This window comes from Lytechinus variegatus, chromosome 1 (assembly GCF_018143015.1).
Source record: "Lytechinus variegatus isolate NC3 chromosome 1, Lvar_3.0, whole genome shotgun sequence".
In the NCBI taxonomy this organism is placed as follows: domain Eukaryota; kingdom Metazoa; phylum Echinodermata; class Echinoidea; order Temnopleuroida; family Toxopneustidae; genus Lytechinus; species Lytechinus variegatus.
In genome coordinates, this window is record NC_054740.1 from 36,748,507 (window position 1) to 36,763,606 (window position 15,100).

The following is a 15,100-nucleotide window of genomic DNA, read 5'->3' on the forward strand; positions in this document are numbered from 1 at the left end:
CCAAAATTTCCTATGGGTAAACTTAGCGTAAAAAAATGAATCACTATAGCTGAGCACTGGTATCTCAAACAAATACAACCAGGAACGTGTTAAGAATTGTTTCTAACATATGTGACTGCGAACGCGTAGCGCAAGCTCCATTTTTTTCAGCACTTTTTTAAATTCATGATGGTGGGTGTCTCGGTGAATTAAAAAAAGAGTTAAAACTCGAACCGCGGGAAGAATTGGAAACAGGATACTTTTAGTCCCTCATTATCATCTAAAGCAGAATCTAATTTTAAAAAATCATTCAATTTTCTTCCCCCTCCTGATTTTTCCATCCTTTACTCCCCTTCGCCCTTCTTTTACTTAGTTTTTTTTTGCACCTCCATGCACTCGGGGAGTGCTGGGGTCAGGCGCGGCATCTTCGCCCCGGGCCCTCGGCAACAGACAGGCCATGTGAATTTAGCTGACTAGTTTCAAGCGTATACTATACTCATGATGTGCTTGAAATTAGTGAGCTACGTTCACTTATTTTTTGTCTGCTTAATTTCGGTAACGAACAGCGCAGTCTGAATTAGAGGTGACGGCTGACTGTATTTCCATATTTGGTAAAAGAACTTGTCATTCGTACTTTAATAATGTGGGAGTTACTGTAAAAGAGAACAAGTGGTGGTCTGTATTTTAATCGGCGAAAAACTAAGAGCATTCGTTTAATTTGACTCGAGTTTTGACTTTTCCTTAGTTTACCTTTGTCCCACACGATTAATTTACTGTGGTGCTAACGGTCCTAGGCAGGCTCTTACGCCGGGGGAGCCGGCGCGACCGAGCGAGGCCGAGAGCCTGCCTCTTGTTCACTGCAGCTGTAAGTGTAACCACCCTGCCTGTCACTCATTCAATGAACAAGGTTATGATATAACTTTGTTCTCAGTTACATCTCCATGTGTGGCAAAATAAGGGTGGCCATGTTTGGCTTATTTTCTCTTTTTCTATAGGACTCTTTTAGGAGGCTTGGACAAATGCTTGATTTTCTTAAACTTTCAGTTTTCATTTACAGCTATTCATCATATAGGCCCTAAGTTGGCTCTAGAGTCTAGTCTTATGTAAATTTGATTTTTTGAATTATTTTATCTTAATTGAAAATAGAGATTGAAAAATTTCTTGCCATATTACTTTCCACCAATAGAGCCTTAGAGCCAAAATATGCCCCAAAATCAAGTTTTCGAGCGTTCTGGTGAATAAAAAAATGATTCCCAAGTTGAAGTTACTAATTAATGAAAAAAAAATTGCAACTGAATGGAAATTAGTAATTTTGGTCACAAAAGTGATATTTTAATGATTTTTTTCAAAGTGTGTGCTATGTACAGCATTGGCATACCATAGTCCTACCTGTAGATTCACCACAGTCAGGGTGGTGCAGTGGTAGCAGTGAACAAGTGCTGCCTGTCATGCTTGTGGAATCTAGATCTAACGTTTCATGCACTCATTCAATGAACAAAGTTATGATTAGACAGGAATAACTGTCGTTTCTGGGGATTTATGTAGCAATTTCTGACATTTTACTATCATCCGCATCCCCGGCCCCATTCACTGACGGTAGTGTGTAGCTATCACAGCCGGTTCCATAAGACATTCTCGTATCTGTCACCGTATTAAATTGGCGAGATCAAAAGCATAATTTCTACAATCAAACTTTTTATAAAATAAAAAAGACATGCATGGGAAAATAATATTGTACTGCACAAAATTATTAGGCCAAGAGAATGAAAGTTTTAGATTTGCGTCCACCGCCCGCATACTCCAAAACTGCCTGCCTGAAAATTTCATTATTTGAAAAAAATTTCATTATTTCCGTGAAAATGACTCTCCATCCTGAAATTACAATTTCCAAATCATCGCAGGGCAGTAAAAGGTTTTTTTACACACTTGGAGTAAAGTGCCCAAATATCGGACACTTGTCTTAAGCATAATTGGACCAAAACAAAAATACCATCAGTGAATTATTTAAAAATCTCATTTATTCTGTAGTAAATATATTGAATATTAATGTCATAAAAAAATAGAATTAAAAAAAATTATGGTAAATAAAAATTATTTACTTTCCACCGAAAGCTTGTTTTTTGCCAAATATCGGACGCGTAAATTTTTTGTCGCGATCATTTTCGGCGATCAAATCGCGCTCTAAAACGCAAAATAATTGTCTGATTGTTGAAAAAACAACTTATTTCTGCTTTGCAAATGCCGATTTTCATTATGAATATTAATAATTTTGAAATGGAAATCGGTAAATGATAATCATTTACTTCCCAAACAGACCTCTTTCGTATCTAAAAATCAGATGTTGTTGCTCAGCTTCTACTGAAGTAGATCGTAGTAATGAATAATGAAAAAAGCCTCATGTCATTTGAAAAATGCAAAGACGATCTTGTCTTGTACATCCCCATCTTGAAAATATCGAGTTTCGTGAGATTTGACTTCCGGGTTTTATTTTCTCTCTCATCGCCATTCGAAGAAACATCAAATTTCTTTCTTTGCGAACATGATTTCGAGTTCGAAAAGTTGTTTTGATGCTGGAAATACGAAATGGGTAAGCAAAATTGTGTTTTTTGAAGTGATTTTATGTTTGCATAATTCATGAATATTTTCAATTTTTGTTCGGCCTTTATTCATCTTTTATTTATTTATTTTGTAGAATTCGTGCGAAATAAGTATTATGACCCCTAATAAGAGCAACACTGCAAGTAAACTTCAAGAATTTTGTTTGATAAATGATTTTTTGTTAGAATGTGTCTGAATGTCTAGAATATGGTATTGTTTATGGAAGTTGTATTTTTGAATGGCACAGAAAGCTCCTTTCATGGATTTAAATTAGAAATAGGTTTACATGTATGAGATATGTTTCATGATATTCGATATTTGATTTGATTGTGGACCTTTGTTATGGTGTTAATAATTATTATTATAAGATAAGACAATAATGAGGCAATAGTGACGATGATACATTAATAATAATGAGACAATAAATATTGAGACAATAATAATAAATATTGTTACAAAAAATTATTATTATAAAATAATTATAATGATAACGATTATAATGAAAGTAATTATAATTGTAATAATTACTGAGACAGTCAGCGGCGTAACAGGGGTTGGTGGCCAGAGCCAAAAATTTCCCGGTCATATCATGGTATGTACAGGCGTAATGAGGCAACTATTTTATGAGGGCCAGATATTGCGTATCGGGCAGAATTTATCTTTAAAAAAAATTGCGAGTGAGCCAAGCGAGCAAAATTTTTGACCTTTTTAATGTAAAAATCAAATTTTGTGATAGATTTTGACATAATATCCAGAAAATGATATATTTCACTCTTCTTTTTTTCCATTCCTTTTTTGTGGTCTGTACGCCACTGTGAACAGGATTCTTTGCAGCAGTAGTGTGAAGAGTAAAAAAATATGAGGGGCGCAGTATGACACATGTGCTATAAAGCTGCTTAATATAAGTCCCAAGTGAGCGAAGCAAGCGAGAAAAAAATTACCTTTTCATGAGAATCTAACTTTGAGATATTTTTGAAATTTTATTCAGTAAATAAAATGATATCCTGCACTTTTTCTTTCCTCCTTTTTTGTTCTTGTTTGTAGAACTTTTGGGGGCCAATGGCCCAACCCTACCATACTCATATACGGCAGTGCTGTGTGGTTGGAGTCTGGGGCGGAGCCCCCGGAACTTTGTGATATCAAAGGCATTTAAACCTCGCAGATTTTCCCTTATATTCAGCAAATAACACATTTCATTATACGTTGTCTCCTATAATTTCTTTTATTTCCTCTCGGGTGTGGAACAAAGACCTCCACCCCCACCCTCCCGCGCATGTACGCCAGTGATTGAACGAGGGCGTTATAGAGTCATTTGATGGTTATAGATGAAGAGCCCTTACTCCGTAGCTTATTTGCATAAAATTTAATTTAGCAAGCTTATCGCACAATGTTGTATGCAGTCCATCTTTCTTCCCGCTCTTTATTTTCAATCCTTGGCAGCCTGGTCGTGTTATCATCTTTTTTTTCTTGTCCCTTTTCTTTGTTTTCTAATTTAGCTTTTGACTAATTCCATTCTACCTTCATTTCCCGCTATTGTTTGCCATTTTGTCATCTTTTATTTTTTCCCCATCATGCTATTGCATTACATCTAAGCCTTTTTCGGAATGATTTGTTCTTTGTCAAATGTTCTTCTTTCGTACCTTTTGTGGCTTATTTTTCCTTTTCCATTAAAAAAAATCTTTGTTTTATTTTCCCTTTTCTTTTCTTTTTCCTCCTTTCCTTTTCCCCTTTCCTCCCCTTTACCTTTCTTTCTCCCTCCCTTTTTTCCTTTTTCCCGTTTTTATTTTATTTCCCAGTGAAATCCCCCCCCCGCTTCCCGCCTGTTATGCCACTGGAGACAGTAATATTGATAAGACATCAATAATAATTATTATTATAAAAGTTATTGTAATTATGATTATAAAAATAATCATAATTATAGTAATTACAATTAAAGGTCTTATGATTATTTCAATAATATTTATTATTATGAATTATTATGACAACAATTATACTTATAATGATAATAATAATTATGATTATAATTATAATAGTAATTGGGACAACAAAAATGAAACGATGATGAGACAATAATAATATTAACAATATTATTGAGACCACAATAACAATAAGATAATAGACAATTGAAATCAATTTGTCTTTATTTTTTTCTAAAAATCCTAGAAGATTATCATTTTAATTCTCTTTCTTTGATTTCAAATTATATTCATTGAAAATTTAATTTCTAATGTTCAAGCAAAAAAATCCATATCAAGTCATGTTTACCCTGTGCACAAACCTACCACAGGGCAATTACCCCCGAAATAGGGTTACATGTAGGTGTAGATGTTTGGATAGGGGTACAGTGTAGTTGTCCCGGGGGGGGGGGGTAATTGTCCAGGGGTAGTTGCCCTTGCACCAAAGAAATCATATGCCAATATGCCAAATCAATCTGAGTACTTTAAGATTTAAATAAAAAGCTTGTACAATTCCCCTTAAGCTATGTATTATAAGTTTGCCATGCCCAAAAGAAAGAGAATAATAAGATTTTGTCCACAAAAAGATGTTGAGCCTCATTGTAAGCATATCAAACATGCTGGAACAGCCTTTCCTAATTTTCACCTGAAGTGTTTAAACCATTATTTGTATAGTTAAGAGGTGATTTTTCTTAAATTTTCGAATTTTAGACCCTTGATTTTCAGCCCAAAATTTGGTTCCATCATCTCATGGTTCTTGGATACTAGACAATACCAGTTGACCAGTTATAAGCAGCTTCATATAGCTATATTGCTTTATTCCTCTAAATTGGGGTTGACGGATATTTGTGAAATACATCTTATCAAATAAAATAAAATGTCATTTATCATAGGGGCTGTACGGTATACAATGTAGTTTACATACTACTGTCCACTGCATGAATGCATTGTCCACCATGACATATATAACAAGTAAATATAAACTACAGTCAGTACAGTGTCATAGTTCAAGTGAGCTCCTGAGTTTTAGAATGAATTGTGACTTATGAATTTGATTGCTTGTTACAGTTAGCTAATGTACATGATGTAACCGGATGAAAAACAAAAATTGCACATACAGCATCATGTACTATATGTACAAGTATGTCGTACATCACATTTTTAGCCATATCTTCTTCGCTTGTTTTTACCTGGTGGTCTAACCCTATGTTCATGGGTTAAGGTAACTACCAAGGTAACGCTGATCAACGGCCAATGAGAATCAAGGATTCCATGCAAGTTACCATTGGATGGCAAAGTTACCATAATCAGAATAGCCACAGTGTATTTAGTGCCATAATATGGGGTTGAATATTATACAGATATTGACTAATGGGGTGTGTAATATAAACATTCTTTGGACCGCCGGATTTGTATTTTCCCGAGGGGTTATATTTTCCCGAAGCGCGCAGCGCTGAGGGAAAATATGATTACGAGGGAAAATATGAATCCTTCAGGTGGTCCAAAGAATGTTTTTTTTACACATCCCATCAGTCAATATCTGTTATATTAGATAGCTTCTAATGATGAAAATAAAGTTAGGCCTAACGATGCGTGCAGCATGTTTATGAAATTCACAGTGATTGATTGAACTGGTATAGATCTAACGTTAGATCTTGATCTATAGATATCTTAGTAACGTTAGCCTAACGCAGTGAATGACCCTTTTCTATTCAAATCAACTTTGTTTAGGCCTAGCCCTAGATCTAAATCCAAGTTCGAGCCCAGACCAGGTCCAGGACCCAAGGCAGGCCGATAATGCATGGTAAATCTAATCCACAAGAGGGCGCCATACACGTAGAAAAATATATTCACGGACCGGTTGGTCAATATATTCATCGAAGGTGGACCGGCTGGGAAAATACATTGATTTTGATCATATCACGTGACGCGCTATGGACCAATCGCGCTTGGCTATCTGTCTTGGCTATCTAATATGATGCAATGTTTCCTCTCTCCACCCCTTGAATGAGCATAATTGACAAAACATGTCTTCAAAACATACATCTTCAATTTCCCAATAGTTCATTTCTATGACACTATAGGTTATATACAGACATAATGCATGGACATACATGTATGCAGTGCAGTATGTACAATACAATGTATACTGTATAGCCCCTACGGATAAATTTTTTTAATTTAATATTATATATTTCACAAATATCAGTAAAACCCAAAGTAGAGCTATACTTGCTATTGTTGAGCTCGTTTCGTCCAATATCCGAGAACCACAAGACTGTGAAACTTAATTTTGGGCTGAAAAAAGGGTCTAAAAATGTGTAAATTTAGGGAAAATCACCTTTTAACTCTACAAATAATGGTTTTATGTACTAATTTCAGGTAGAACAAATTGCCTGCCCCCCAAAAAAAAAACATATGAATAGACACCAAAACCAGAAAAAAAGACCAACAAATAAAGAAGTTGTGGCCAAAACTGTGATTTTTAGCGGTTTTGGCGGCCATTTTGGATTTTGGCCCTGCACACGTTTTTCTCAGACCCGAGACAAAAATTATTGTCATTTGATGTTGAGATACACTACAAGGAATAAATACAAACTGTTGCCATATTAAAATGACAAAAAAGTATTTTTGACCCATGTATAGCCCACTCCTATTGTAAACTTTAAATCATCCATTTGTTTATATCAAAATGAAATGTTTGCTCATCATTTTACAGGTAGCTACCATTCTGGCAGATTACAAGTTGCACTGAAGAAATATCTCTTTCAAACAAGAAAAATATGGAAGATAGCGAACTTGATAGGTAAGTAATTTTGCCTTGTGCAAAAAAACTTTATTCAGTTTTTGAGTGAGACTAAAGGCGCCGCTTTTCCTACGGCGGCGGCGTCAACACCAAATCTTAACCGAAGGTTAAGTTTTTGAAATGACAGCATAACTTAGAAAGTATATGGACCTAGTTCATGAAACTTGGCCATAAGGTTAATCAAGTATTACTGAACATCTTGCCTGAGTTTTATGTCACATGACCAAGGTCAAAGGTCATTTAGGGTTGGCCGAATGGGGGGTATCTGTTGAATTACCATCATAACTTTGAAAGTTTATGGATCTGATTCATGAAACTTGGACATGATAGTAATCAAGTATCACTGAACACCCTGTGCGAGTTTAAAGTCACATGATCAAGATCAAAGGTCATGTGTGGTCAATGAACTTTTGCCACGTTGGGGCTATTTGTTGAATTACCATTATATCTCTGTAAGTGTATTGGTGAAGTTCATAAAACGTGGAAATAAGAGTAACCAAGTACCACTGAACATCTTGTGCAAGTTTTAGTTGTTTTCAAAGTCAGCACTGCTGCTATATTGAATCGCTTGATGCAGGTGAGACCGCCAGAGGCATTCCATTTGTTTATATATTTTTTCCTCCTCTACCTTCTTCCTCCTCCTTCTCTTCCTCCTCTTCTTTCTCCTTTTCTTCCTCTTCCCCTCCTCTTTCTCTTCTTCCTCCCCCTCCTCCTTCTTTTTCCTCCTTCTCCTTCCTCTTCCTCCTCTTCTCCCCCTCCCCATCTCCATGATCACTGAAATTTGTCATCTCTGTGGAATGGCTCAGAAAGACGTCTCAAAGAACTCTGAAAAAGTGATTGGCTTTTTACCCATAGAGATCTTTCAATGGTCTTTCAGAGATCTTTCATGCAAGAAATGATCTTTCAGAATTCTTTCCATGGACTTTGCCAGGTGTTTCAATGATCTGTCAATGATCTTTGATGAGTCTTACAGTGATATCCGCGAAAATCTTGAGAGACTGTCGAAAGATCATGGAAAGACTAATAAGAACTTTGAATGCTAATCGAAAGACCACTGAAAGAGTGCTGAAAGACCATCAAAAGACCATTTTCCTGTAAGACCGCTGAAAGACTGTTTTGAACCATTTCAAAAAGTTTTGGAGACCATGAAGACATCTGAAAGATCCATCAGGAATCATGAAAGACCTCAGAGATCTTTGAAAGTTCGTTAAAAGACCTTTGGAAGATCAAGCAAATTTATTGATCTTACAGCAGTCTTTCAGAGGTGTTGCTCTCTTTTGAATGGGGGTTTTAGCTTAATCACATTACTTGACGTAAAAAGCAATTTTAGGCATTTTTTTCAGACTATTAAAGTGTTAGCAGATTTTAAAGAATATGCAAATTTCTGATTGAATAAATCTTGTACTCAGTTCAAACATTGTCTTCCCCTTGTTCTATAAATCTCTTCATCAAAACAGTACTGGGTCAAAAAGGGCTCCCTGAATCCTCATTAACTTTGAAATACAATATCTTAAAATTCCCTTGCACATTCACTGCTATATCAATGGAATGCATCATTTTTTTAGACTTGCTGCCCAAGAATTGCTTCAGGAGGCAGGAAGGGGAAAAGAAAGAGCGTCAACTATGGGAGCTTATGGCTGGTAAGTTGATGACACTAGCAAGCAAAGAAATATTTTGAAATATTCTCTTACCTATTTTCTTTACTATCCAAAGCAGAAACAGTTGGTATACTGTGCATCCCAGAGAAAAAAACACCGTAATGCAGTGAAATGTTTTGCTGTCATGGTCATAAATTTGCTTCATGTGATTTATCCCATTTAATAAGTATTTGTCTCTTCTTTCATTTAAAGGCCTTCTCAACATTTGTAATGTACGCATGACTGAGTTAAAACAATAGAAAGTGGTGTAACCAAATTTTTATTTGCACGAGAAAATTACAATTTTGAGAGAGTATGTTTGGAATACAAAGTTCATAACTCAAATGTCTATATTTTCTGCTTCCATATGAGGCCTTATGCATAAAATACATGTATGAATGACGCATGGTCGAGATAAAGTTAAATCATGCTTGATTTCTACATATTCAACGATTCATTGAAAACAAGTAGCCAACAATAAGCTAATGGTGAATGCTGTTCGGGCCACCAGGGTGGAAAGTCCTTTCTTGTCATTTATTAGACTCCCAACTGATCGAAGGCTAATTCGTTTGTTTTTCCCTCTCAATTTATTTCTCTTTTGTAAGTGCTTATTCTATCTACTTCTTGATATTTAATTGTAATACATATTTGAAATTTGTTACAGGCCACCTATAATTGTGTTAACATTGTTGTTACAATTCAGAATTTCTGCTATTGTAATAATGTTTTGTATTTTAATCATTTTATCCAGTACTTTGTAAATCATTTTGTATCTGTTTGCTCGAAAAAAAAAAACCCATTATATAATGTTTTGAGTTTTCTCTGGCTGGAGTCTATGGCAATGAGAATAGAATTTCACAATGGTAATAATTTTGATGCTTTTACCTCAAACTCCTCTCAAGTCCTTTCATTTCACAGGGGCGACAAACATGTTTGAAGTGGGTGGGGTGGAGCAGAAAATGGGTACATCACTTTTTTACAAATGTAGAGAAAGCCTCTTTTGGCTCAGAAGGTTGGTTGTTTTTAAGTGGGTCACCCCTCCCCCTCACCCAGCGTTCCGCTCCCCCTGCCTCGTCTAATCATTTGAAGTAATATGTTTTACTAGTTAGAAAGAATCCAAACATTACATTCAATATCATACTTACTGTGCATTCACTGTTAGCCCATTGTTAGCTGCTTTGCTAGAATTGCTTGTTTTTCAATTATGTCAAATAGGTACAAATCAAGTATGTTTTCGTGCAACTTTTTCTCGACCATCCTTCAATCATATTTTACGCACAGGAAAAATGGATATGTAAGTTATGAAATTTTTTCTGAATAGATGCAGTAAAAGCAAGAAAAACTCACTTGATAATGTAAGTTTCTCAGTCATGCATGCATTATGAACATTGAGTTAGGCTTCAAATTAAAGAGGGGAAGCATATCTTTTCATGTCTGTATATCTCATTAAGCAAATTTATGATTATCATGGCAAAAAAATACACTGAATTATGGTTTCATTTTTTCTGGGGTGCTTTGTAAAATCCAAACAATAGGCCTATCCCAAAAATAGCCAATGGAAATGTGAGGACATAGCGATGCATTCCCACAAATAAGGGCTTTATAGGATTTCTTCTTGTAACCTCATCATAAGATTATATAATAAAAAATAGGCCTGTGATTACTGGTTACAGAAAACGTGACAACAATCATTCTCTTTTTGTTTCAGTCCATCTAATAAAATTTACTTTTTTCTTCTTTTTATCTCATAACATGAATGACCTTCTGCACGTGTTAAAAGATATTTCTTCATGTAAATTCAATCTTGTCACATGTTCCAAGGGACTTTTCGTATAAGCCTTTCGTAATGAGGGAAATTTATTGTCCTATGAAAAAGGACTCATGAAGTTTTTGTCGGAATAGCAAGAACAGTAGTTTCCTAATTTCTCCTCATTAGTTTTCCTAACATCAGAGCAAAGGATACACTTGCAATTTATTGCCCACTCATTTAATTTCTATATGAACTTCGTAGGTTTGGTCATTTATATTATGAGTTACATGTAGATGGCTTATTCTCCATTCTATAATCTGTATGTTACTGAGCGAAAAACCTTTACTTGTATTTCCTTGCACATGAACTTTTATTTCCAGTTCGTCTAATGCCAACTCATCTACTATCATTTGGTCTACCATCAGTTCGTCCACTATTCACATGGTCTAAATGCTGATTTATCCACTCACCATTTCGTCTAATAACCAAATGGTCCAATAGCCATTTCGTCCATATACCATTTGGTCTGATTGGACTAATGAAATGGACATTAGACCAACTGGTTACAGGACAAAATGGTCATAGGCGAAATGGGGATTGGATAGAGTGATGACTGGACCAAATGGTTATTGGACCGAATGGTTGTTAGACGAAATGTTGATGGACAGAATAGCATTAGACTAAATGAAAGTAGACCATGTGGTGAGTCAGTGGACGAGTTGGCAGTAGAAGAATCAGCAATGTGCTGTACATGCCAAGAACATTAAGCGACCACTTTCAGGTGACAAATTATGAGAGAGTTTTGGGCATATCTAGATGGAAATTGAAGGCTCTTTGCTCTTAAAGCAATGTATACACTCTAACTGAAAATGTGGATACAAGATCAGAAAAAAAGACAAATGTGCCCCCTTCCCACTTTACACTGCTATGAATTGAAATCATCCATATTGTGACAATATGATTTGTTCAAAGCTGTACACAAGGCAGAAAATTATATGATTTAAACAGATAAAGAAAAGTCAGACAAACACAATACTGAAAATTTGATCAAGATCGGACAAGGAATAACGAAGAAATGGCATCCTAACCCTTAAAGGACTGGGCTATTTGAGATGCATATCGGGGGGGGGGGGGGGCATCTTATCTCGGCCGCCGTTCGCACGATTTTGCCGAAATTTGGCATTCACATTCCTTACCACAATATCTACAAGATAGTATAGGGTTTTAGGGTTAAATATTTGCAACATTCCAGTGAAATAGTCCTAGGCATGACTTCAGGAATATTCAGTGAGCAAACTGATGATGTCATATCCCTACTTGTTCTTTTGTATTTCATTATATGAAATTAGGCAGTCAGTCGGCAAGCCCTAAAAAAGTGGCTTTGTTTATCCAAGTGACATCCATGACTAGAGTGTTTTGCATTGTTGATGAGCTTGGTGCGAACCAAAACATCTCTTTTTATTTGGCCATTGCTGCTCTGAATATTGACAAAATTTCGTGTTTTTGTCATCTTTATAAAGAAGAAAAATCATTCTTTCAGGTCATGTGTTTGGATTTAAAAAGAAATGTTGTAATATATATAGGAGAAACTTTTGATCTAATGTACATGTAGGTAATATAGGAGCGCCTTGAGCACCTAGCAAGGTGGATACTTGCGCTATGCAAATCCTATATTATTATTATTATTATTATCATCTAAAACATGACACAAAATAATTATTTTCATGCAGCAAAAGTTGTTGTTTTTACCCTGAATTTTTGTTTGAGCACAAATAATTTTTATATATAGCTGAAGATCTAAGCTTTAATATATAATTTTTATAAGAAGAGGTATTTTAGATGGGTCAGCAGCCAGCTTTTCATAGGCCAAGTACATTCAGCAGCTCAAAACAAGAATACTGCGCTCTGATTGGTCATACACAGTAAAAACGCTGTTTAAGATTTTATACAACGCATTACGCTGTTTACTATATGAACCTTACAGTATTTGTTTAACCATTTAATCAACCATGTTTAATTTATTGAAGATTAGATATTGAAAATTGACTTTCTTGCTTAAGATTTAAACACTTGTTTAAGTAAACAGCGGTGTATAATTTTTGTTTTACAGTGTAGAGACCACAAACCCACACCAATTCCAATTGGGCCTCTGAAGGTCAAACTCACCATGTGGTAATCTCTTCAAATAACCCGCGCCTGTTGTTTTGAAAACATTATTCAGCTAATCAGAACTCTAGATTTTATGTTACTCAGAAATTTCAGAAATCTCGTCTTGCATCTTGGTGGAAAAGGCTGGCTGCTGACCCATCTAAAAGGTTTTACACATAGGAGTGACATTGCATGAAAGTAGAGAGTTTGAGCTTTTAATAATGTGCCCAAAACACAAAATTTTGCACAATTTGCAAAAGAAAACAGAGGAAGAAAACTCTGTTGAGTCCTCTTTTCAGGCCTGAAGTTCACCTATTTATCAAAATATTTTATTCAAAAGAAATAACCAATATAAAAGAGTAACATTTATTCTTTCATATGGTACAAAAAGTAATCAATTTTACTCAAGGAGAAAATGGTTAAATTCTTTGAGAAAAAAAGTCTCACAATTCACAAGATTTTGTAGGGATATGAATTCAGCCACGAGAGGACTTAGATAAATCTTGCTCATTTGCTCATAGGGGTTTGCAGACTGTTTATTCAAATTTTTATCTTGAAGAACTAGAAAAACTGGAATGACAACTGATTTAGTGCATTAGATAATTATTGCTGCAACTTATTTCATTATTCATACAATGTAAGAAAAAATGAAAATGATAATATACTGATTTATATAGCGCAGAAACTCTGCATATATTCTACTTCGCTGCAATTAAGAGTTTGTGAAATGCTTGCAAAAAAAAATTAGAAAAAGGAGAAAAGGAAATGTAGGGGAATCATTTGAACAGGTTTTTAGTTTAAGTTTTAATGTTTCTACTGATGGACAGGATCTTATTAAAGAAATAATTATGATCTCATGTATAAGAATAGGGAAAGTGATGTGACACCATGAGCTCTCCTAATGAATATTCATGAAGACATGTACATAACTGTTTTCACAATATACATGTATTGCTAAACTTTAAAATTCAATAACTTTTTATCAGATTTTGACGAAATTTTGGTCATTTTGCTCTGAATTTTGCTTTATTTAGATATAAATATTTTCAGCCCAGAGTACAACCCTTTAATCTCTTTTCTTTCCCTCTCTTGTTCTTTCAACAGGAAGAAGAGACAGACGAGCACCAACAAAGTATTCTTGAAAAACACATTGAGAGGGGTCATCTCAGGCAACAGACACCGATCAAGTTCTCGTGTGGAGAAGCGACTCAAAGATAGTTTAAAGAGAACAGAGTTGGATGTTGAGTGTAAAGAGGAGAATAAATTGCAAATGCATCACAGGGGGTTATACTGTGAGCGGCTAGAAGAAGCCTCGCAAGAGAAGAACAAAACGACACTAGATCATTCCTCGAGAAAGGATGATCCTCATTCACGGAAAGCTCATAGCGAGAGAACATCGACAACTGGTGTAAAGGAAAAGAATCCCAGATGTCAGAGAGGAGTTTCAAATCTGAATTCTCCATCTTCACATGCCAAAGGAAAAGACTGAACAAATCTGGAAAGTTGTGCTGAGAAATGTCGAAAACTGGTATAAAGTGAAACGATCCTATATGCCAGAGAAGAATTTTCTTCATGTTCACTTCGCAAAGGAAAAGATCGAAGAATCTTGAATCTTATGGCAAGAAAACATAAAAAACTGGTTTAGAGGAAAACAATCTGAGATGCAAAAGAAGAGTTTCTACTGTAAATTTTTCATGTTCATATTCCAAGGAAAAGACTGAAGAATCTTGAATCTCGTGGTGAGAAATGATGAAAACTGGTATAGAGTAAAATAATCCCAGATGTCAGAGAATAATTTGTAATTTGTATCACCAATGAATATTAGGATCACCGGTTGTTCTTAAAGTTGCTAAATATTAAATTACAAAGGGCCCGTTTTTTTTTATATAAAACTTGGTGAACTAACAGATTTGCATTAACAGTAAAAGCTATTGAAATCTTTCTATCTGATTGCCTTATAGTAATTGTTTATAGAAACTGATCATTATTTAATAATGAAATACGTCTTCATGAAACAAGACTCTGGGAATCTGTCAAGTAGCAAGAAAATCACATGAGGTATGGTCATATCATCACAGACTTTTGGACAGCATCAAGATATGCATGCCAGTTAACCACCATTTCTCATTTCCCCTTCAAATTCTTCATAGGCCAATATAAACTGGTTTCCAAAAGAAACTGATCAAACTTTACAAGTGCACTGCACAAATTGCACTCTGTCAAAATG

The 15,100-nt window shown here is 35.2% G+C and overlaps 1 protein-coding gene across 4 annotated transcripts; it reads left to right on the top strand.

The window, feature by feature from the left end:
- The first annotated feature begins 504 nt into the window (after positions 1–504).
- Positions 505–15,100, top strand: LOC121413067. 4 transcript variants are annotated; one of them, XM_041605835.1, is made up of 4 exons: positions 505–590; positions 7,252–7,338; positions 8,904–8,978; positions 13,978–15,100. In XM_041605835.1, the coding sequence occupies exons 2-4, from the start codon at positions 7,316–7,318 to the stop codon at positions 14,360–14,362; spliced, it is 483 nt and encodes a 160-aa protein (XP_041461769.1). In that variant the 5' UTR covers positions 505–590; positions 7,252–7,315; the 3' UTR covers positions 14,363–15,100. The 4 variants fall into 4 exon arrangements, with proteins under 4 accessions (XP_041461769.1, XP_041461776.1, XP_041461780.1 ...); XM_041605842.1 differs by lacking the exon at positions 505–590 and adding an exon at positions 635–654; XM_041605846.1 differs by lacking the exon at positions 505–590 and adding an exon at positions 824–844.

Excerpts from the sequence above, each read along its gene's own strand:
- LOC121413067 (XM_041605835.1), top strand. The coding sequence starts at position 7,316 with ATGGAAGATAGCGAACTTGATAG. Across the intron at positions 7,339-8,903 it reads GAAGATAGCGAACTTGATAG|ACTTGCTGCCCAAGAATTGC; the intron begins GTAAGTAATTTT and ends TCATTTTTTTAG. Across the intron at positions 8,979-13,977 it reads ACTATGGGAGCTTATGGCTG|GAAGAAGAGACAGACGAGCA; the intron begins GTAAGTTGATGA and ends TTCTTTCAACAG.